The sequence below is a fragment of the Monopterus albus genome, unplaced genomic scaffold (assembly GCF_001952655.1).
Source record: "Monopterus albus unplaced genomic scaffold, M_albus_1.0 scaffold98.1, whole genome shotgun sequence".
Classification (NCBI taxonomy): domain Eukaryota; kingdom Metazoa; phylum Chordata; class Actinopteri; order Synbranchiformes; family Synbranchidae; genus Monopterus; species Monopterus albus.
The window spans coordinates 3,696,738-3,720,578 of NW_018127978.1; the positions used below are offsets into that span (position 1 = coordinate 3,696,738).

Below are 23,841 nucleotides of genomic sequence, written 5' to 3' on the forward strand. Positions count from 1 at the left end.
CCAGGAATTCTACAACAAAAAGACGGTGGATCAATGAACTCCAAACTGAAGAACGACCTGAGTAGTGATGAAGTGGAGAACAGCGATTGAACTGTCATATTTAGTAGCATCAGTAGTGGATATAAAATAAAATAAAAAGATGCATGGGATGCTCTTTCTCATTCAGTGAACATTGTACAGGGTGGGCCATGGAAAAGTAGCCCAACAAGATGAACGAGCGGTGGATTGTTTTGGCAACTTTTTCATAGCCCACGTGGTATAAGGAGAACGGCACAAACTGATGAATTAAAAAGATGGTTTGATCTCAACTCTGAGGCAACAAAACAAACACAGAAGAGAGACGCTGGCCCAGAGTTATCTGAGCTGGACCAGCGCACTGGGGCAGCTGTGGCTCAGGAGATAGAGCAGTCGTCCCCTAACAGGAAGGTCAGCTGTTTGATTCTTGTTTTCCCCAGTCAAAGTGTCCTTGGGCAAGACAATGAACCCCAAGTTGCTCCTGATGATCAGGTCAGCACCTTATAAGGACAGCGCCACCATCGGTGTGTGTATGCGTGTGTGTGTGAGTTGGTGCCACAGATGGCTGCCTTGGTTCTGTACTGAAACAAATTCCTTCTGTGTCTAACATACTTGGCCAATAAAAAGTGATTAATTAATTCAATTACACATCACTTTTGGGCGTGCTGCTTTGTAAAATAATGGGAAATATACTAAAGAAATACTAAATGACAAAACTGTTGTTGTAACTTAAATCTTGTAAATAAATGTTATTTCACACAAACATGTCAGCAGTCAAATGTGTGTCAGTGTGCTCCTGAGTGTGTGTAGATTCTGTTCTTACACAAGAACAAATTCCAGATAAGAAAACATTGGTGAATGCCAGAATCTTTCTGAAAAATTCGTAAATGAGTTTTACGAACAAATTTGTTCTAAGAATGGTTGGTGAATGAGACCCATTGTGTTTTCAGTCTTTGTACATTTCAGTGATTATTCTCTTTCAAGTTGAAAGGAAAATGACATTTCATTATTTTAACAAGAACAAATCAGCAATAAAATGAAGTAAAGACAAAATATCACTGAAAGCCATTTTCAAAAATGTGTATGGAACCATGTCATCACATATTCAGGCATTATATATAGATTTTAGTGTGTGTGTGCACATCTTACCTCTCCAAGACTACATTGTTGAAGTTTCCATTGGACTGAACATCCTCAGGCATCTCCACCTCAGCAGTTTCTCCTCCTACGTTAAAGAACCAGTGCAGTCGCTGCCCATCCAGCACCATGCCCAGATACTCCTTAATGGACTACAGGTATCACAGAAACAGTAATGGAATACAAAATCCACACAGGTTAGCCCACGCAAATCCATACACAGCCCTTACTGGATGTTAGTCACTTTGGAAAAGTGTGTACATCAAATGAACGTTCTGTAACCTTAAACAAACATAAGAATTTGAATATACTTAAAAACTACATTTACAACAATAACGTAAACATGATCATCATGATTTACCACTGACCATTGTAATTTCACAAAAAGGAGATTCAATATATACAATAAACCACCAAACAAAATGGCCTTTATGTCGACGTGAATGCTTACATCCTTGTTGCCGAGGTAGAAGATGAACTGTCGGGTACTGTTGCCCTGCTGCTTGTCCTGTGTCGGCAGAGTGATGTAGAACTTCAGGGAGGTGTAGGCAGCCAGGTCAGCCAGGTTAGGTGGAGTACGAACCTGGACACCAGAGGCCCCGTTAAATTTCATCGGCACGCTAACCTGTATGGGGGAAAGAGGAGGAGACAATGCAATAAAAAAAACACGTGAAGGTGCTGGAAAAACATGTTTGTAATTCCAACTTCAGATGTTGTTTTTGCTTCTTTTTTCAGTGAAAAGAGAAGTTGAGAAAGCCAGGAATTCTACAACAAAAAGACGGTGGATCAATGAACTCCAAACTGAAGAACGACCTGAGTAGTGATGAAGTGGAGAACAGCAATTGAACTGTCATATTTAGTAGCATCAGTAGTGGATATAAAATAAAATAAAAAGATGCATGGGATGCTCTTTCTCATTCAGTGAACATTGTACAGGGTGGGCCATGGAAAAGTAGCCCAACAAGATGAACGAGCGGTGGATTGTTTTGGCAACTTTTTCATAGCCCACGTGGTATAAGGAGAACGGCACAAACTGATGAATTAAAAAGATGGTTTGATCTCAACTCTGAGGCAACAAAACAAACACAGAAGAGAGACGCTGGCCCAGAGTTATCTGAGCTGGACCAGCGCACTGGGGCAGCTGTGGCTCAGGAGATAGAGCAGTCGTCCCCTAACAGGAAGGTCAGCTGTTTGATTCTTGTTTTCCCCAGTCAAAGTGTCCTTGGGCAAGACAATGAACCCCAAGTTGCTCCTGATGATCAGGTCAGCACCTTATAAGGACAGCGCCACCATCGGTGTGTGTATGCGTGTGTGTGTGAGTTGGTGCCACAGATGGCTGCCTTGGTTCTGTACTGAAACAAATTCCTTCTGTGTCTAACATACTTGGCCAATAAAAAGTGATTAATTAATTCAATTACACATCACTTTTGGGTGTGCTGCTTTGTAAAATAATGGGAAATATACTAAAGAAATACTAAATGACAAAACTGTTGTTGTAACTTAAATCTTGTAAATAAATGTTATTTCACACAAACATGTCAGCAGTCAAATGTGTGTCAGTGTGCTCCTGAGTGTGTGTAGATTCTGTTCTTACACAAGAACAAATTCCAGATAAGAAAACATTGGTGAATGCCAGAATCTTTCTGAAAAATTCGTAAATGAGTTTTACGAACAAATTTGTTCTAAGAATGGTTGGTGAATGAGACCCATTGTGTTTTCAGTCTTTGTACATTTCAGTGATTATTCTCTTTCAAGTTGAAAGGAAAATGACATTTCATTATTTTAACAAGAACAAATCAGCAATAAAATGAAGTAAAGACAAAATATCACTGAAAGCCATTTTCAAAAATGTGTATGGAACCATGTCATCACATATTCAGGCATTATATATAGATTTTAGTGTGTGTGTGCACATCTTACCTCTCCAAGACTACATTGTTGAAGTTTCCATTGGACTGAACATCCTCAGGCATCTCCACCTCAGCAGTTTCTCCTCCTACGTTAAAGAACCAGTGCAGTCGCTGCCCATCCAGCACCATGCCCAGATACTCCTTAATGGACTACAGGTATCACAGAAACAGTAATGGAATACAAAATCCACACAGGTTAGCCCACGCAAATCCATACACAGCCCTTACTGGATGTTAGTCACTTTGGAAAAGTGTGTACATCAAATGAACGTTCTGTAACCTTAAACAAACATAAGAATTTGAATATACTTAAAAACTACATTTACAACAATAACGTAAACATGATCATCATGATTTACCACTGACCATTGTAATTTCACAAAAAGGAGATTCAATATATACAATAAACCACCAAACAAAATGGCCTTTATGTCGACGTGAATGCTTACATCCTTGTTGCCGAGGTAGAAGATGAACTGTCGGGTACTGTTGCCCTGCTGCTTGTCCTGTGTCGGCAGAGTGATGTAGAACTTCAGGGAGGTGTAGGCAGCCAGGTCAGCCAGGTTAGGTGGAGTACGAACCTGGACACCAGAGGCCCCGTTAAATTTCATCGGCACGCTAACCTGTATGGGGGAAAGAGGAGGAGACAATGCAATAAAAAAAACACGTGAAGGTGCTGGAAAAACATGTTTGTAATTCCAACTTCAGATGTTGTTTTTGCTTCTTTTTTCAGTGCGGTTGTGTGTACCTTGCTGGCAGCGTTGCGTGCCTGCTGTATGAGCTGCCGAATGCGGTTGATGTTCTCAGAGATGTTGGGCATGTGGATGGAGTGATTCTGTAGCTGATCCAACTTTGTTAGGAGTGTAGGAATCGAGGTACCCAGCTCGTGCACTACAGAGAAGGGCAAAGTGACTCAGCTGAAAATAATGACATTTAAGAGGTGGTACTAGAAAATGTTTGGCATTATTGGTTTAATTCTGACTCAAACAATTACTTGCTCATCAAAATATGATAAATGTGTAGAAAACACAGGATAAAAAGGAACAAACACAGAGAAAATCAAAAAACCCTCGGAGGCTGTCGGCTCTATAATTGTAAGCTGTTTGCTGGTGCATTCACATGCTCTTACCAGTCTTGTTGGCCTCCATCAAGGCCTTGCTGATGTCGTCATTGCTGATGTTAGCATCTCTGTAGGTCTGCTGCCATCGGTCCAGCTGCTCTTTAATGGGACGCAAGGCATCGTTGATTTGGGTGGCTGTGGTGTTTGCCAGATCCGCTGCTTGCTTCGCCTCACTGATCTCCTGACTTACATCTGCTCATCACAGAGAAAGAAAGATGAACATACAAATACTAATAATCATATTATTAAATGATGTATATTTATTAGAACATTAATGTACTGTGATCCTGCTAAAAGGTTTTTTTTAGTACTTTTCATTTAATCTTATAGAAATGATTCACATTTGAGATTTTTAAAATGTTCTCTAAATTTTAATAATATATGTACTGTTAGTATAATGCGTACTGCTGGGACTAGGGACTGAACTGTACTGTGTATTGATTAACAAGTTGTTTATCAGTACACAAATAGGAAGAGTCTGTGTGAATGTGTTGCATGTGCGTACTTGTGGTGGAGTTTAGGTTGCTCTGAACCGTTGCCAGTTTCTTCATCACTTGAACCTGTTTGGTTTTGGAGTCATTCAGCCGCCTCCGAGCATCTTCTAGCTGGGGCTTCAGCTCTGTGCAGCAGAGAAAGGAAAAACAAAAACAAACACTTCAACTACTGTACTTCATTTCATGACATCCATTATATAAATCACTTGAATAAAAACAATGATGTAACAGTGTAATGATGTGTGTTTACTGTTGTTGAGTTGATCATTTAGCTTTTCGACTTCATCCTTTAGGTCCACGCTGTGTTTCTTCAGAGAATCAGCCATCTGACCGAGGTCCTGATCCTTTATGTTCTAAAAACACACAATTTTACAAGCCAGGCACAAACAAACAATTTAAGGTCAGTGAAAGTACTGTACTTTCATTTGTGCATGCATGCATTCCCATACAAACTATAAGTGACTGTGTGTGGGTCCTGTACCTCCAAAGTGATGTTAGCAGCCTTGTCAGCCATCTTGGCAGCCTCCTCTGCCTCTGCGATGGTGTTGACAATCCTGCTGTAGGCTTGTGTGACATCTACAACTCTGTCCTTCTTAGTTTCTGCAACCAAACTGCCAACATACAAAGGCAACAACCCAATGTTTATTTTTATTCATGATATAAAATAAACGCATTATATTAGCAAAACCAGTCTTCTCCAATACTAACTTAGGATATTATTTACCTGATGAGGTTTGTCCAGTGTCTGGTAGATAAGTGCGTCTGTCTGCCTCATCTACCAGATTTACAAACATGATATAGTTGTAGCTAGGCAGCCAACCAATCTCTCACCTGGACAGGTTCATGGCTAAAGCATTCAGCAGCTCAGCATGGTTCTCAGCCGCCTCTACCAGGGGAATCTTGGAGTAGGTCCCAGCAAACATGTGCACTTTCTTTTCCAGTGGGGTCCTGGCACCGTCTAGCTGGGCTGCCAACCTCTCGTACTCCTAGCACAACACGGCAAGTGTTTAAGAGACATATGCATAGAACCACAATATCTCCAGTCTGATTTCAGATCTCTCTGTATTTCATGTCTGTGTCACTATGAATGAAGGCAAAATCCAACTATATAACTTCAGAAACTAAATGGAAAATCAACTTATTGATCCCAGTTGCACAAGAAATGAGAATAAAATGAAAGTGGATTATTAACTGTGTAAACATTTCCTTAAAATTATCGAAGAATCGAACAAAAAAGTGAGTTTGTGTTCATGATTTGGGTATATACATAATTCATTGTGTTGATGTTTTGAACACATTCTGCTTTCACAGTGACTTGCAGATTATATATAAAAAATGTCCTGGCAAGCTCATTAAAATATTCACAAGAATATCTAAGAATGTTGCTCTTCTGGCTCTTCGAGGCAGATGTGAAGGCCCTCCTCATTAGACTCATGGCTCTGTTTTCCTGCCAGCACATTTTCTGTGTCACTTCAATCACAGTGGTTATGCAGTCTTCCTTGCAATTATGTACAGCTCCATTTTCCTGCTATGAATGAATGCACTAACTCTGACCTGAAATGACCATAAAGATAACACCTGCTCAGAGCAGCTCTTATCACTGCTGCAGGTGTATTTGCAATTTTCTTGACCAGCGTATAGGTTGGGAAGCACTAGGCCAGGTACCCACATGTATTTTATTGGACACACCAACTTAAAATAAACCCTTAAATCCACAACTGCTCTGCTGGAATTAACTCTGAATAATATACTGCATATCCATCCATCCATCTTTGTCCGCTTTATCCGAGACTGGGTCATTTGGGTAGTAGTCTGAGCAGAGATGTATTGCATATCATGAAGATTATTTTTAAATAAGAAATAAACTAGTCCTCATTATGTGATTATATACATGAATATGGTCAAACAGTGGTGCTGCTCGTCAGAACACACCAGGATACAGCCAGAGGTGATCAACAGTCATGTTTGGGACATAACATGTGAAAGCAGGTCATGGGCCAAGATAAATAACACCCTGGAGACGTCTCCATGATTGTCAAGTTAGTTTCTTTAAATGAACAAGTTGCACACAGACATACCTTCATTATAATCGTAGGGATATAAATTGTCTGTTTTTGCATTTTATGCTGGTTTGATCAGCTTTGAAAGCAGCTGTAGATGGAGATAAAGTGGGCGACACAGTGGGCATCGCTGGCTGTGTGCTCCTTTTCACCATAATCGGTGATGCACTGGTCAGTGATATTAGCAGACTACTGAGTAAATATTTATGTGTAATTTTTCTACAAAAATAGTTTTGTCACTGTCAATCTAGGAATGGAGAACATAACTGGAAGGAGAAGAAGATACAGGTACAGAATATTTCCTCTCATATAATTACGTGTCTTGACATCAGTGACATCAGTCAGTCAGGTTTCCACCCTGCTCTTTAAAGGAAAGGAGAGGAGCTGGTCTGACTGGGCATATAATAATGTATTCTGCCTTTCATCCACAATGTGCCTAGTAAAGCCTGGCTGCGTCTGTGGTCACCAAAACTGCAAAACACCACTGAACACATCCATATGTGCCTTGTGCATGGAATTTAGACACAACTTTAGTGCTGCATTCTGTTGCAGGAAAACTGAGCCCCTAGATCATTAGAGTTTGAACATCAGGCGGAATTTGAGCTATATCTTCAAATCTGTGCTTATGCTTCTTCTAACCTCTTTGGAGTCCTGCAGCATGGACAGCACATCATCGACCTGGGCGACATCGGTTTCAATCATATTTAACTGGTCAGTCACCTCCTTCTGCTTGGACAGCAGGTCCTCTATCTTCCTCTGAGACAGAAACAGTATAATATTACACACTTTTGTTCACTGACAGCTACTCTTTCTTGAATGTTCATGTTGACTTGCAGATCACCTTGTTATCCTCCTGTGTTTTCTCATTGACATTGTTGATCTCTGCAGCTCTGGCCGTGTTGTTCACAGCTTCATTGAGGGCGTCTCGGAGGTCCATCATTTCAGAGTGCAAACGAGCCAGCCGGTCTCTGATGGCCTTGGCCAGGTCACTGTTTTCTACCTGACGGTTTGCCAGCTCCTTGTTAACGCGGTCCAACACTAGCAGAGGACACAGTGAGCCAGAGACACCGATCTTAAGGATATGATCACACCCATCATTTGTTGTTGAAAAAGTGAATTTGTGTCAGTTTACATTAGTTTAGATAATGTACACTAGCAAATTACATTAGAAGCTTGCTTTTAAACTTCCTGCACCCAGAATCTAACACTATGTACAATTTTCAAGGATGGCTAGCACTATGAAAAGTTACATGTGTGTAGATGTGTAATATATGCACTGAAAGAACAGATGCTCATTTCTTTGGCCATTGTCAAAAGTTAAAAAAAGAAGACCAACAATAAAGATATAACACACAGCAACTGAAATCTCAAAAATACTTTTTCTATCTAACTTCAGCAGTCCAACCATTTAATTCATCCTTGGAAGCTTAATGTACAAACATATTATATTGTTCTAACAATCAAAAACTGCCTGTTTTCTCTAGGCAGATCATGTCCTATGTCCATAGGTTCTATGTAGTTAAAAGCAGTTCTACTACTGGATAGATGAGTAGTGACCCACTGTCCTTTCAGGTAACGTGGGTCAGAGCAAACCAAATCACATCTCCTAGAATTTACATCAACATCTATCCATCCATTATGAATTATGTGAAGGCCCAGTCAGGCACAAGAGACCCAAGGGTTTTATTCACCCAAACTCAATGTCCATGAAAACTCTTCATGGTAAGTCAGGTGCAAACAAGTTTAACAAGGCAAAAAAATATAGCTTGCTTCTTGCCTCCCATGAACAGAGGTCCAAATCAAAAACTGGCTACATGAGTGAGCAGTGAGCACACAAACAAACCTCCAGGGAACATTTATACCTGTCTGGCCAGACAAAGAACAGACATTTACAAAGATAATATTAACGATAGATAACTCATCACTCTAAATGACAATAATACTTCCCTTTACATAATTTAAGAATATCATTTATATGAAATCACATGTGCAGTTAAGACAAGTTTTGATCTCCCCCATGAACCCAGATGAGTTGGTTCTAACCACGTATCACACCCATTGTATATAATTAAGTTTACATCCTAGACTCCCCCTTTTGCTCAGAGGAGAACCACATCAGCAACAGGTAGGACAATGCATGTCTCAAACAACATACAACCCATGCCAGATAAAGGATATTTTATAAAACAATGTATCACAGGTTAACTTTGTCTCATCACTTTTAACATTACCGAATGACAAACGGCAAGAAATAAAATGATTCATTTTAGAAAAACACGCAACGTCAAATGAAGTGAATTATTTGGGGAGGCACAGCTCAACCCATGCACAAAGATGTGACCTAAGAGCATGACTGGGCCTTCACAGTCCACACCACAGTTTCCTTCAGTTAATTTTGCTTTGCTTCTCATGGCAATGATGAATGTCTAACTGTCCCATATCTCCATTTGGCTCCACTTGGCTCATAAACTCTTAAAACTCTGCTCTATTCTTGTATTAGCCCTGTTAATTAATAAGATAGACACTGTACATGCAGTAACATAAAGGGCAACAAACAAAATGTTATCAAACATCCATAATGTGACAATAATGGCAGCTCTAATATCAGGTTTAGAACCTTGACAAAAAATATTAAATGCACAAATATCAATTCCTGTGTAAACAAGTGTACTGTTATACAGGAAAAACAAGCCTATTTCTCTGCATTTACCTATTCATAGGATACACTTTGCCTTCCCACTTCTAGAATCTAGGCTACAAAAGCAGACTTAAACAAAGAATCACAGAACAACCTCTACTATCAAAGCAATCACATCTAAAATGAAGAAACTGCTGTAAAATTGACATGTCAAGTGTGCAGGAAGAGTCCAAATGTATCTGTTAGTGTCTTGTGTGTGGATGTATTTCTCTGAGCAAATATACATACATTTCTGTGCCTCAGTTTTCTCCTTGTCGGCCAGTTTCTTCTGTCCCACACAGCTCCTGTCCCTCATCTCCCTCAGCATGTCCTGTATCTCCCTCATCATCTTCTCCTCGTCTTCAGTGTCCTGCTCTCCGTCTGTGTCATTCAGAGATGACCTGTTGGCCATCAGGATGATATCTGCGGAAAAGGGAGGGCAGCACAAACAATCACAAATTGATTGTTGGAGGTTTAGATGACGACCAGTAGACGTGTGCAAGTCACTTTGTAGAACTGTAATAACGTAAGCGTCTAATATTTTAAAGTAGGACTTTTGATCTGGAAATGTATTTCTCTGACGAAGATCCAAATGTAGGTTTTCTCTGCTGACTACTGAGGTCTCTTTTAGTTTCTTAAAGCGCCTTCACATCAGATCGCTAACAGATTAATGGAGTTTTGACATTACGTTATTTTTAGACAAAATATACTTACAACTTACTTATTTTTTCACAGGTACGTATCAAAATAATACTTAAAAATGTACACATGGAAAAATCACTCTTGGTTTCTGTCTTAATACCGGTGATGCAGCTTGTCCTAGGGGATCCCAGACCAGATGAGATACATAATCTCACCAGTATTTTCTGGGTCTACCTTGAAAACCTCCAGTGGAAGGTCCCCAGGAGACATCCTGATCAGATGTCTGAACCATTTTAACTGGCTCCTTTGGAAGTGAACAAGCATCGTCCCTGATTTGACCTGTCCATCTGGGTTTTGTATTACACCATTCTGTTATTATGTTTTTAAACGGATTTCTGACTGCACGTATAGTCCTGTGTCCTACCGTTTATAGCCTTGGTCATGTTGTTAATGAGGGACAGAAGATCTTGTGCTCTCTGGTGTGTGTTAGCCGTACTATCATTCAGGTCAACAACCCTGTCAGTCATCACTTTTGCCTGAGGAAAAAAACAGCACAGTTAAGTTTAAATAAAAACTAAATTTCACAAGTTTATAATTTTATGATGATAGAGGAGAAACTGCCTTCCTCGGTGTTCCTGATGAAAGTTGAAATAGATTTGGAGTGGCATAAAAAACTGTGTTACTGTGTTAAGTGTTACTTATGTTTCTCACACAAGTAAGAAAAATATGTTATTTCAGTTACATTCAATTAAATGACCTGCAAGAAAAGCAAAAATGAGCACACTGATGTTATAACAGCTGCATTTATCAATAAAATGATTCATTATGGCAGTTTTTTGTTCTTCCAGCGGGACTAAACATATTATGTACCAAAAAGGTAGAGGTGAGTGATGTGGACAAATATCACAACATTTCAAACATATCAATATCAGTATTTACAAAAGTGTTAAAACATCCAGTAACAAAATCCTAAAATAAAAAAAAACCCAACATATTCTTGAGTATGTGACCCCATACTGTGACAGATATTAAAGACTTATCTTAAGAGGAGAATCTTGCCACAATGTTAATTATGTACAAATAAAATATTAGTATTGAATGATTTATTCATACAACCTAATGTAGACATTTTAGACCACTGACCAGTTCCAACAGAAGCTGAATTTGTTTTGTGCTTTTTTCTTGGCTCGCTCTGGACCAGTAAACACAAACACTGTGCTACTGAGCAAGGAACACTGCTCCTCACTCGGAACTACACGGAGCTACACCGACTCAGTCAGAAATAAGCTCATTTTGGCGTGGAAGTGGATTCAGTAGTTCAAGTAAGGATTAAAGCATTGATTTATGTCTGTATTTAGTCTGTGTTGGACTCAGTGAACCCACCTTGTCCTGCAGTTCATCAATGTCATCCTTGATATTTATGATTTCAGCATCTATCATGTCGGCCTGACTCCTGCTCTCTTCCAGGGTGCTGTTGTAGTTATCTATGGCATGCTACAACAATGAGAAAAAGAGTGTCATTAATACATGCTTGCAACATGGCACAACAGTGAGTGTGTGTTCCACATTGCTCTGGTGGCTGAAAACATGTTTGTTCATATCTGTGTGTTTGCGTGAGGACACTCACAGCAATGTTCTCCACAGACTTGCTGAGATTGTCCAGCTCAGCCCAAGCCACGGAGCTGGCGTTGAGCGTGCTCAGCCGAGCGGCGACGGAGTCGAAGTCGTCGGTCATCTTTTCCAGATCCTCCAACAGGACGATGACACAGCTGTCACACGCTGCAGAGGAAAACACACTTGTAATGGCTTTCCTTCCTAACACTTTTTAACAAATGGTTTTTTTTTTGTTCTTATACCTCATTTTCCAGCATATTTAACGTTTTCCCCTCAGTTGTTGTTACTATACAGTATATGTGACTTACGTTCACAGTGCATGGCGTGGTGGTGCTCTACAGGCATACTGTACTGCTGTATGCAGGTGTCACACTGCTTTCCTGTCATGCCGTCAGGGCAGTGGCACTCTCCTGTGCGGGGGTCACAGCGACCTCCTCTACAGTTACACTCTTAAGGGTTAGGACGGTAGGAAACAAAAACACAGACAGAACAAATGGGTTGGTTTTATTTTATTAGAACCATTTTGTGTCCCAGTGTGAATAAATAAAAGAAGCAACTCAGCCATGAAAGCTACAATTTAGCATCTACTATTCCTGCTAACACCGCTACTACTACTACTACTACTACTACTACTACTACCGCTATTACCCCCACTACTATTACTACTACTACTACTACTACTGGTTGGAATGCATAATATGTGGGCACTTATATTTACACTGCAGGGATGCTGTATAAAAACAATTTTCTGACTGCTTTGAAAAAAAAGACTTGATTGCTCTTTTACCTGGGCAAAATGCTAATAAACCCACTGGAAAGGATGCATCTCAGAATCAAAAAAGGTTTGGCTATTAGCAAGAAAGCTAACGGCCATGGAATAAGACGAACCCTCCAAAGGGATGACTGCCAACAAAATGTATGTGAAACTGGAAAAACTGAGCTCTACAAAATGATCAATATGTAAAATACAAATGAAATAAATAAAAGAAAATACCATATACTGTAGGAGAGGAGGGGGACTCAAGTCACATGAGTTGACTCGAGTCACATTTAAGTGGCAAATTTAAGGACTTGAGACTTGCTTGACAAACACTGTAAAAGACCCAACTTAGACTTGGAATTCATGATTTTAGACTTGACTTAGATTTTAGACAGATGACTCAAAACTACTTCACTTTTTAAATTAAATATTTGCATTTTTCTAGATATTTAGAAGTTATGTTTTGTTTTTGAAACACAATTGGGTGATCTGTAGTCCAACGCATGCAAACCTGGCAACCTACCAGAAGGCGGTAGACCAGTAGAGGGCAACACAGGTCACAAGATGCAGCTATAGTGGTGTATAGTCCACAAATAACAAAATATGGATTCAAGGATTATGTTGTCAATGACAGCAGTAAGAAGAGAACAGCAGCATGTAAAGTCTACAGCACAAAAATGTGCGACACGACCGCAACATCATCCAATTTCATCTGACACTAACTCACAAACAGGGCCGGCCATCTTTATGGGGCTGTAAGTAAAATCTGAGGGGCACTCCAATGCTTCTTTGCCACCAATACTATTAGTTACTGTCAGTGCATATCATTCGCACACGAACTGTAAATCTAACACATCCATTATCAATTTTGTGTGCTGATCTGATGTAAGCTGTTTGCTTACATCAGATCAGGCTTTGAATCAATTACCATTTTATTGAGAAGAGTTCCTGATAGCGGTGAAAGTCATGTCTCTTAATTAAACGGTTAGTTTATAACCTACAAATGCATAAATAATAATCAGAGGAGGCCTGTGAACGTTTCACTTAAATAGGTGATGTTCCCATAACATCATCAGAATTTCATGTGACCTGACTTGTGACTTGCTTGACTCAGTTTGCTTGATTCTCACAACAGTAACTTGGGACTTGAGACTTACTTATGACTTGCACATGTGTGACCTAATCCCACATCTGCTATATAGCCCATTACATATGTTATTGAAAGACCCTGCATAACGAGCATTGTGCTGACCATTCACTCTTTTTGCCTTCAAACATCAATATTATCATACAGTGTTGTTCTATGTCTGTACAGACATACAGTCTGTATGTCATGCATTCACTCACTCCTGCATCCATTAGGTCCGTAGTCCCAGTATCCAGGGGCACACTGTTTGCAGCTGGGTCCGTTGACTCCGGGCTGGCAGGCACACTGACCGCTATGAGGGTCACATGGCTTGACGAGAGCTGCTGAGGCATCGCAGTCACACTGACGGCAGCCAGAGCACGAGTCGAAACCAAATGAGCCATCCTACAGAGCAAAAGGACAACCGACTGAGCTCGAGGCATCAGGTGAGAATCAGTGCAGAGACCCTCACATTTGGGTATCTACATTTGTGTTCAGATCTGCCTCTCGTTTTAGGTAGATACCTCCAACGTCTTTGCAGGCTGTTTGTAAATAAGTGTGACAGATTTATATTTTCAGTTTAGAAATTTAGGATCTAAAATGAATGTGAAATATGGGAAAGACAGGGAAAAAAGAACCTCACACATGCAGCACTTACATTACAGCGGTCACACTGTGGTCCAGTCACTCCTGGTTTGCAGCGACACTGTCCAGTGTGAGGGTCACATGACTCAGTGCCACACTGAGAGCAGCTGCATTCTGTGTGACAACAACATGAACACAGTGTTTTAATTTTCTGAGAAATCTTTTAACAACTGAATCCATCACACTGTTACCAGTAGCTTCAGTTTAACGCTCTTTTTCTGGGACTCTCTGAATAGACCAGGAAGAGTCAAACAGTAAGGAGCATCTATGTCTAGCATCAACCTAAGAGTCAGATCAAATAAACAACTGAATGCCTCTAATGAGCTTATTCTTGTGTTGATTCATCTGTGGAGAGTGAAGCTGAACTCACTGGTGCAGTTTTTGGTGGTGATGGCGTCTCCATAGTAACCAGGTGCACAAATGTCACAGTGAGGTCCAGCTGTCTTGTGAATGCAGCTCAGACACTCTCCGGTCAGTGGGTGACAATCAGTGAACAACATGTTGGTGTCTGTGTTGCCATGGCAATGGCATGGCTGACACCTGCTACCAAGTACCATCGGGTTGCCGTAGAAACCAGGGGCGCACCTGTGTAGTTAATAACATTTATCTACAGCAAACTGTATGAATGTACTGTATGTTTTCTTTGACTCACTTATAGAAAATCAGAATTTATCATCATCATCATTACCTGATGTTCAAGTATCCAAATTAACTTTATATGGAGATTTTAATAACTCACCTCAACTTAACCTTTATTTAAGTAGCACTTAAAAACAACAAGAATTTGATGGAAGTGTTTTACATACACCTGCTAAAATAAGCAATATAAAAACAAATACAATAGTCCAACATTAAAACGCAAACAACATAGAGACAAATAAAAGTGATCAACACCCATAAAACTGACAAAACTCTACTAGGAACCAAAAACCATGGTAAATAAGTAAGTCTTTAGTTTGGATTTAAACAGAGCAAGGTCAGTGATATAGTGAAGTTCAGGTGGAAGAGTGTTACACAACTTAGCTACAGCAAAAGCATAGTCACTCTATCACTAAGATCTACATCTGGGGACATGTAAAAGTAGCTGACCAGATGACCTAAGTGCTTGATCATATCAATGAAGTTGAATTGAATTAATCTGTTTGTCAAACTTCAAATCCCTATCAAATATCACACCCAGATTCTTTACATCTGACTTTAAGATGGATGCTAGAGGCCTTACTGTTATCACTGTTGTCCACAGCATCAAAAGCTGCTTTAAGGTCCAAGAGTACTAGCACGGCAGGGATCTTAGCATCAACTGCCAACATCAATGTCACTGTGAACTTTTAACAATGCTGACTCAGTACTGTGGCAAGATCTAACACTCGCTTGAAATAGTTCACAAATTAAGTTCTCTTTGAAGAAAACATGCAATAATTTAAAAACAATCTTTTCTAAAACTTTTGAAAGAAATGGGAAGTGAGAGACAGGTCTATAATTAGATAAAACTGAGAGGTCAAGGCAAAAGGCACTTCAACAATTCATTTATCTGGAACTGTTGATCTTTAAAAGGATTTTTATTGCTTGCATTTAAGTTTGGGGTAGAGTATTGTTGACAACATACCCACACTGTGTCAGAGGCTTCGGAGATTACCTTTCACAATTTGGTCCAGCATAACCCGGCATACACAGACACTGCATCCTGTTGTTTCTCTGCACACAACCTACTGCAAAACTACAGACAGAGAGAAACAGGAATTACTGTAAAACTAATTATCTATCTAGACTCTAAAAACTGAATGTGAAAGATAAAGGCACAGATTGTGACATACAGTATGTGAGGAGAAAGAGAGGTGAGAGAAGACTTTTAGAAAAGGAATGATGAAAACTTAAAAAGATCCTAAAATGTACTGACTTGTTGGATGGGACCCTCAGTGGGCAGGGACAACTGGAACATGACACTACTTGTCCATCAAGACTATTGTTGCCAAGGAAACCACCCTGGCATCTCTCACAGTGGTCGCCTGCTGTATTATGCTGGCAGTTCTGATGTATAGACAAAAAAAAAAACAGACAGTGACTTACCTTACAAAAGAGACCAATAATGACAAAAAGGTCAGGACTGATTCATGGAGCTCCTCACCACACAGATTCCAGATCCATCCAGACAATGGTCTGAGTGTCCATTACAGTTACAGGGAACACACTTCCCCAGAAACAGGCCAATAGCATCTCTGTAATAACCTGGAGCACATTTCTAAAGAGAGGAGAGAAACATCAAACTACAGATGTGTGTGTAGGGGTGCCACTATTGCTGTATATGACATTGTACACTGATGATACAGTTGAGAAACTAGAGACCTTTTGCATAAAAACAACCAGTTGGTTATCAAAGTAACTAATGATTAAATGTCTGTCAGCTAAACCTATTTAATGATTAACTGTCTGTTTCAGCTTTACATACATAAGTATTTTTGTTTTTGATTATAAAACCCTGTTCAGTTCAACATGTAACAAGAACTTACACGTATGCCATCAAAAATGAAAGCTGCTATAATCATAAACGACTTCTGCATGTGGTAAAATCCTTCAAAATAAATAAATAAATGATTCTATGTAAACTACAGTTCCTCTTTCCTAACCTCACATCAAATTCAAATAATAGGGGATTTTTTTTCAGCTATCTTGCAAACTAACAAACAACTTCCTTTGAGGAGGTGGCAAAATATTAATAATGTAATACTGACTCAGAAGTAAAGCAATCACCCCAAAAACTGATGTGGTCCCTCACCTGACATGAGTCTCCCAAGTAGTTGGCGGGACACATGCAGATCTCCACATTGTTGGCATGGCGACCAGAGGGTAGGCTCTCAGCGCCCTCCAGCACAGCACCCTGGAGCGACACCGAGTGGGCAGACTGGGAGTGCAGAGCTCGGATCTGTAAAGACTCCAGACTGACCAGAACCATCATCAGCTCCTCCCGAGACACAGAGTTACCGGTCTGAGCGTGACGGAAACTTCCCTGTGACAAGAGGAGGGAGAGTGCAGGAAGAGAGGCAGGAGCAGGGAACCATCATCAGTGGAGTTACTGTAGGGTTAGGCTTTAGATTGGCCTTTATTCTATATTCTATAATGACCCCTCAAGGAGATACAGGCACATAGTTACACATAAAAAACAAATGAGCAAAGAAGCGCACATTCAGAGGCTACTGAAGTAGCCTTATTTAAACAAGATTAAATGTTTGAGATTCTTGGGGTTTTTTTCTTCACCAATGCTCAAATGAATCCTATAAAATAATGCCATTATCAAAACCACTATAAACTAATATTGTAAGAATACTCATCATCGTTATTTCCTGTCAAATAAAGGACACAGTCTGGGGACAATGTCACGTACACTGGCAGATTATAACCACCACACCTAGACTTAGACTGATTAGTTCTGTACACACATCAAAATCTTCACACTCAGTGAATTGGTCTCTGCTTTCCATATCACGTTTGACTCATCATATCCTGGAAGAAAAGAGGATTCCCCTCTGGTAATCAGTACCAACTCTCCAACACACTGCTACTTGGCCTGCATGAGTCAGGCTGTAAGCTTCCCACTTAAATCTTTTAATGTTTGTAGCTTCTACAAATCAGCACTGTATATAAAGGTGACTTTACCTCGACTACATGAAGTATTCCTAGGTGAGGCTCCTCAGGTGAGGAGTACTCTCTCTCTATGAACACCAGGGTCATCTGGTTGCCCTGCAGGCAGAAAAAACAGGAAATACTTTTAACCCAGTGGAGCATAAGAGAGTGTCTATGATCTGTTTCATACTGTATCATATGAGACAAGGTCTTGACAGACAAAAGGGTTTGTTTTTTAATAATTTGTGTGTTTTTGTGTCTTGGTTCTAACAGGTCTGTGAGAATGTGTTTTTCCACAATGGTCTTTTTTTTTTAAACTAGACTACAATGATATGCATGTACGTTTATATTTTGTACCTTGAGAATGATGTCAGGCCTAGAGGCTTCTGCAGGCAGAGACAACACATCACCTCTCATGGTCTGAGTGTAGACCCGATACCTCAGATAGCCTCCGTAAGATGAGACCTGGACAAACAGGGATAGAACTGGTCATGCCCATATTTTGCCAAAATTGAAATTTTCCAACAAGACAGAACAACGTTCTAGACCAAGTCTACACAAATATCCCAGGAGCATTTAAAGCAATCCCATCTTCACATCTAGTACAATCACACCATATTTCCCTTATTCCAGCTTATAGACCACAGATCCTCAGGACAGTCTGAGGATGCCACCTCAGTGCTGTAAGACTGTTTTGATAACACACACTGGGTTTTGTTTCCAGAAGGAAAAGACCTGGAGGAATATGCTGGATCAGTCCTAGGATGCATAAACCTTTGCACAGAAAGTGTTTTAATACAAAGCACAATAAAAGCGTTTCCCAGCCAACAACCATGGATAAAACAGCAGTGTGAGGGCATTACTCCAGGAACAAGATTCAGCCTTCAGGTCAGGTAACAAACATGTGTGATGAACATTTGACCAAATCATGTATAAATCAAGTGCAATGTTAATCTAAAGCTGCTTTTCATGTTTGATATTGGCTAGCTACTGTCCAAACTCCACAGCAGAGAGGAAAGTGAGTTTAAATTTCTGTGCTGGCCACGCACTTCTATGTTGCTGTCTGTCTGGTGACCTGATATCAGTATATGGCAGAGGGTATGCAGGCCGCAGTGTTCTCCACACAAAGACATCTTGTTGTGTCTTCATTCTTGATTATAAGTTGGGGGTGCACATGCCAGACTTTGCTCTTTGCCTATCCAAACCGTTTGCTTTCTGTATGCACTGAGCATTCTGTCTTACCACGACTGACTTTCATTCCTCTTCTTTCCAGAGCAGACCTCCACCTTTCCAGGTGTTCCTCTACCTGCTCTCTGCTCTCACTACAGATCACAATGTCATCTGCAAACATCATTGTCCAGGGAGATTCCTGTCTGACCTCATCTGTCAACCTGTCTATCACCATAGCAAACAAGAAGGGACTCAAAGCCGATCCTTGATGTAGCCCCACCTCCACCTTGAACTCCTCTGTCTGACCAACAGCACATCTCACTACTGTCGTACTCCTCTCATACATATCTTGAACTACTCTGACATACTTCTCTGCCACTCCTGACATCCTCATACAGTACCATAGCTACTCTCTTGGCACTCTGTCGTACGCTTTCTCTAAATCCACAAGTGCAGTGTTTCCAATACATTGATTTATTTGTAGTGAGCCTTCACAATATCAATTTTTATTTTCAATTTTTTTTCTATTTTAAATAGGTTAAATGTTATTTCATTGTAGTGCCACACATAGCGCATATTCACCTAGTCCATCTGTGCACTGCTCTCTTTCTCTCTCACAAACACAACAACCATGATGACGGACCATCTGTGGACAGCTCCTCCTCTCTGTGTTTGTTTTTTAACACAACTCTGTCAATTTCTAATATGTTATAACTGTAGTAAGCTAGTAAGGCTAGCTAAGATAATGTTCGAATACAGCTGCACTGAATGAATTCCAACAAGTAGAGTAGCACTGACAATAACATCATGGGTCATCAATCTGCTCGTTAACCAGCAACACATCACATGAGGCAGACACACTGGCCTCAAGCAGTCAAACCAAACGGGTATTGTGCTCTGGGGGAAACCAGCGTTGATGAGCTGATCACTAACTGCTGCGGGGGCTTCACAGGCCGGCTGCTTGTAGGTTAGACCTGGTCAGGTAAAACAGCGAGTCCATGTACAGGAACATTCCCGGACATGCAGTAACCTCAGGCCCTGTATTTGTCTCCACATCCTGTGGTCATGGTGCAGCAGCAGGAGGTAAAGAGATTTCCACAAAACCAGGCGCAGTCACTGGTCACTTTTACAATGGCACCGGTGGATGTTGGGCAAGCTCACATGACTGTGCAACTGCCTAGAGATTATGACCATTCAAGGAAATCCTTAAACTATTGTATAAGACTTTACATAGTTGGGAAAAAGTTTGGCAAGCGAGAGTTCATGAGATGTGTATAAACCAAGTTGCTTCTGCATAGAAGTACTAGAACATAGGTACACCTTGCTTTTTGAGCTTTCAGTCATCATAATTCATCGTTGTAACATTGTGGAGAAGTCAAAAAGCACAGAAAAGCAAGCCATGGGCTCTTTAAGGATAAAATGCCTACATTTCTGTGGTAACCATACAGGTTCTGATAAAGCTTACATATGATGCTAGTTTATGGAGTGTAACTGACTCAGTCTGGGATTTAAATCCAAATGTCACCCTGTAAAATTATGCTGGCTAAAATCACACATTAAAGCTGACACAGATGAAACACTGATCTGTATCCAAACACTCTGTCTGCGCCTCTGGATCACTGATGTGTCATCATCTGTCTGTGCAATGTAGGTGTGAGAGTCGCGCCCTGTGGGATTGTGACATTTTACCAGTTTGTGCCTCTTTATTGTCACTAGTCAAAGAGCTAAGACATACTAGGTACATTTGTCTATTAATGCTGTTTTCCATTATAATGTATTTGAACAAACTATATACAGTGGACAGAATATCTATGATGAGTATTACAGGAGTAAATCCACCATGGCTGTCAGTAGACAAAGTAATCCTAAAGTAAAGCAGAGAATTGCTTGTCTCTCTCTCCACCTCTAAACCACCTCTCTCCACTGGCTCCTCTGTTCAGAGCCTTACCTTGTCTCCCAGGTAAGTCTTTGGCGCGTGCCAGTGCAGATCCTGGTATACATCAGGTACATCACTGAGGTCGGCCTCTACAAGGTCCTGACCAGGATACACTGCCACTGGTACCTCCTGTTTGTCTGCTCCCAGCAGCACCCAGCCCTCCATGTCCATGATCTACAGCAGAAGAAGAAGAGATGAGATGAAAAGAACAAACACTTGAAAGAAGAGGAATTTATAAATTTTTCACAAATTTCTATTATATACTACTCAACAAGAATTTAACAGCTTCCCAAATGAATAAAATACCTGAAGAATAAAGGTACAAATACTGAATGCATCTAAGCCTAAAATTTAAAACACTGTGGAGGAAGATAAGAACAAAAAACGAATTGCTCATAGCAACATTTTGGAATTTTGGCTACATCTTCTTGCCCTTAGTAGAAGTTGTGTACATTACAAGTGCAAGCCTGACATGTTTAGTGAAGTCTGTGAAAATATGGCTTCAAATCGTTGATCTTTCTCTATGACATTAAATATTGTTAGCTAAATAACCAACAATCAAAGTTAAAGGTTAGAAAAAACATACTAAGGTAAGATTCATAAAAGATATGTATATGACATCAGCTTTTTCTACCTGAACCCAATCCACTTGAAACCAGTGAAAGGAACACAGAAAAACCAAATACAAAAATCACTGATGCACAAAACCAAAGCTGTTCTAACTTCTGAAGATAATGTTCAGCTCATGTTAACCCCATCTGTGATCATAAAAAGTCAAATAAGCTCAATGGTTCATGGGGCCTTTCAACTTCACATTAAACATAATGACTCTCTCTTGATAGAACAGACCTCCCCTTAGGATTTGGACTCAAAAGCCCCATTAGAACAAACAAGTACTTCTGTGCGTCTTTTGTCAGAGCTGCGACAGCGGTCAGTGGCTCCAAAACAGAAGCAGCTGGTGCAGCCCTTTGGGTTGGTCGGGTCCAGGTGGAACGTGCCAACTCTGCACTGATCGCAGCGAGAACCCTGGACATTCTCCTATAGGAGAAGCACACACAACAGGTTACGACCTACAGAAGGTTCTCTGTGTGTGTGTGTGTGTGTGTGTGTGTGTGTGTGTGTGTGTGTGTGTGTGTGTATGAGTTGCTTCAGCCTACCTTGCACAGACACTGTCCTGTGAAGGAGTCACACACTTCCTCCTCAGTCCCTGCCTCATTGCAGTTACATGGCATACAGTTGGGGTAACCATAGAAACCAGGAGCACAGCGGTCACACTGGCGACCTACAATGTTGTTCTTACATCTGTAAAAAAAATTTAAAAAAAGAGCATTTCTCAATTAATGTTTGAGAATCAATATGTTCAGGTACTGTATGTTGATCGGATATAAAGCTCTTTATCTGTGAAAACAATTTTCTGTCACCGTTGACCTTTATGCTTTATGTGCTAACAAACAGTTCAGTCTTATACAAGATAAAATGTTACAGATCAGAAATATTTTTATCTGAGATCCACCGGCAGCTGAGTGGTGTGTATGGATGTGTGTTAGTGCCAGGTGCTAAAATCCTGAGTAATGAAAGCCTTCAGACACAGAACTGCTTTCAGATTCACATCCTTGTCTTGTCCAGACAACGCTGACAGATTCCCCTGTGTGTATGTACAAGTGTCTGTATGTATCAGGGTGTGAGAGTGATTTGAAGTACTTTGCATGCCTCACTGCAGACTAATGAGAAGACAGAGACAGACAGAAACAAAGGACAACAGACAGCAAAGACAGAAGGGGATAAGCAGAGAATGTGGTAAGCATGTCAAATTTTCAGAAAGAGTCATAAAGCAGGAAGGAAATACTGTGAATATACTGAATAAAATGCGAGAAAAAGGGGAAATGAGTGTAAATGGACCAATGCAGGCTCCATTTCTGTTTAGGTAATTTTGAGAAACTTCCTGAAGCCACTTTAATTATTGATAGAACATACTTTTGTACAAAAAAAATAACGTATCAGGTCAAACTTTTTCTTACAGCTGGTTGGTTTGAATTTTCATCCCTCATTATTTCTGTGCTCTGACTGTAGGTCAGTGTGGCTCATGGTTCAAAGTGCTGGAGGTTAGCTGTTTATCACAGTCACATAAGAGTGATATCATCCAACTCTCAGGAAGAACTTATTTCCAAAATGTCAGATTGCTCCTCTAGGTCTGAGCGTTGGACATAGTCCAGTTTGTCTGTGAGTTGACTGACAGTCAAGTAATTAACAAAATTTCCAGCTAATGTTTGTCCATAGTGATCAGTGCGTGTTTATCCAATCAGGGTCCATGTTAAAGTCCGAGTAAGAGGTGTCACCATTAGGGATGCACACCCTTAACCATTTAACTATTAACTAACAATAGGATTTCCAACCAATTAATACTATCAGATAAACAGTAAAAAAATGCTTAACAGTTTTCTGAAAAATAAGCTACAGGGCCTAGATATCTACTCCTGGGGGTGCGTGGTGGAAAACTAATGAGACATGCTTCCCCAAGATGACCACTAGTGAGGCACTTGCTTTGCATTCCTGGGCTGGGACATCAGTACCATCAGACAGGGTGTTCTCCACCACAGGGCTTACGGTAAACAGACTAACCCTGCAGCATGCTGACATGTTGCTATTTCTGAACAAAAAACAGTAGCCTAGAGGTTTTTTTTTTTTGTAAACCTGTTGGGAGTTTTGATTATTAAACCAAGAGCGGAGGAGGTTTTCATTACTGTCTGCAATGGAGAGTTCAGTATGATTTCATTAATCTTGATGCTCCAAATGGGTTGGCATGTGCAGGTGCCAGCACTTATGCAATTTACTTTTTAGGCAGTTATCACAAGATGCAGGCAATGTTTTCTGCCCTCTCCATGAGTTTGAGATGTACTGCATCTTGCCTGGAGATAGG

General features: G+C 40.4%; 1 protein-coding gene across 1 annotated transcript in view; it reads right to left on the reverse strand.

The window, feature by feature from the left end:
- lama5 (laminin, alpha 5) overlaps positions 1-23,841 on the reverse strand; it is a 124,594-nt gene that overhangs the window by 14,104 nt on the left and 86,649 nt on the right. The window contains exons 36-62 of the mRNA XM_020609069.1: positions 22,082-22,226; positions 21,822-21,962; positions 20,937-21,098; positions 18,176-18,283; positions 17,852-17,935; positions 16,974-17,204; positions 16,326-16,439; positions 16,098-16,228; positions 15,837-15,917; positions 14,571-14,785; positions 14,214-14,314; positions 13,777-13,960; positions 11,978-12,118; positions 11,683-11,834; positions 11,439-11,549; positions 10,480-10,591; positions 9,663-9,836; positions 7,578-7,774; positions 7,376-7,492; positions 5,508-5,662; positions 5,158-5,287; positions 4,927-5,029; positions 4,688-4,801; positions 4,192-4,374; positions 3,811-3,953; positions 3,512-3,685; positions 3,073-3,212 (exon numbers count right to left, since the gene is read on the reverse strand). Of these exons, the coding sequence (XP_020464725.1) occupies positions 3,073-3,212; positions 3,512-3,685; positions 3,811-3,953; positions 4,192-4,374; positions 4,688-4,801; positions 4,927-5,029; positions 5,158-5,287; positions 5,508-5,662; positions 7,376-7,492; positions 7,578-7,774; positions 9,663-9,836; positions 10,480-10,591; positions 11,439-11,549; positions 11,683-11,834; positions 11,978-12,118; positions 13,777-13,960; positions 14,214-14,314; positions 14,571-14,785; positions 15,837-15,917; positions 16,098-16,228; positions 16,326-16,439; positions 16,974-17,204; positions 17,852-17,935; positions 18,176-18,283; positions 20,937-21,098; positions 21,822-21,962; positions 22,082-22,226 (3,843 nt within the window). The remainder of the gene's footprint in view (positions 1-3,072; positions 3,213-3,511; positions 3,686-3,810; positions 3,954-4,191; positions 4,375-4,687; positions 4,802-4,926; positions 5,030-5,157; positions 5,288-5,507; positions 5,663-7,375; positions 7,493-7,577; positions 7,775-9,662; positions 9,837-10,479; positions 10,592-11,438; positions 11,550-11,682; positions 11,835-11,977; positions 12,119-13,776; positions 13,961-14,213; positions 14,315-14,570; positions 14,786-15,836; positions 15,918-16,097; positions 16,229-16,325; positions 16,440-16,973; positions 17,205-17,851; positions 17,936-18,175; positions 18,284-20,936; positions 21,099-21,821; positions 21,963-22,081; positions 22,227-23,841) is intronic.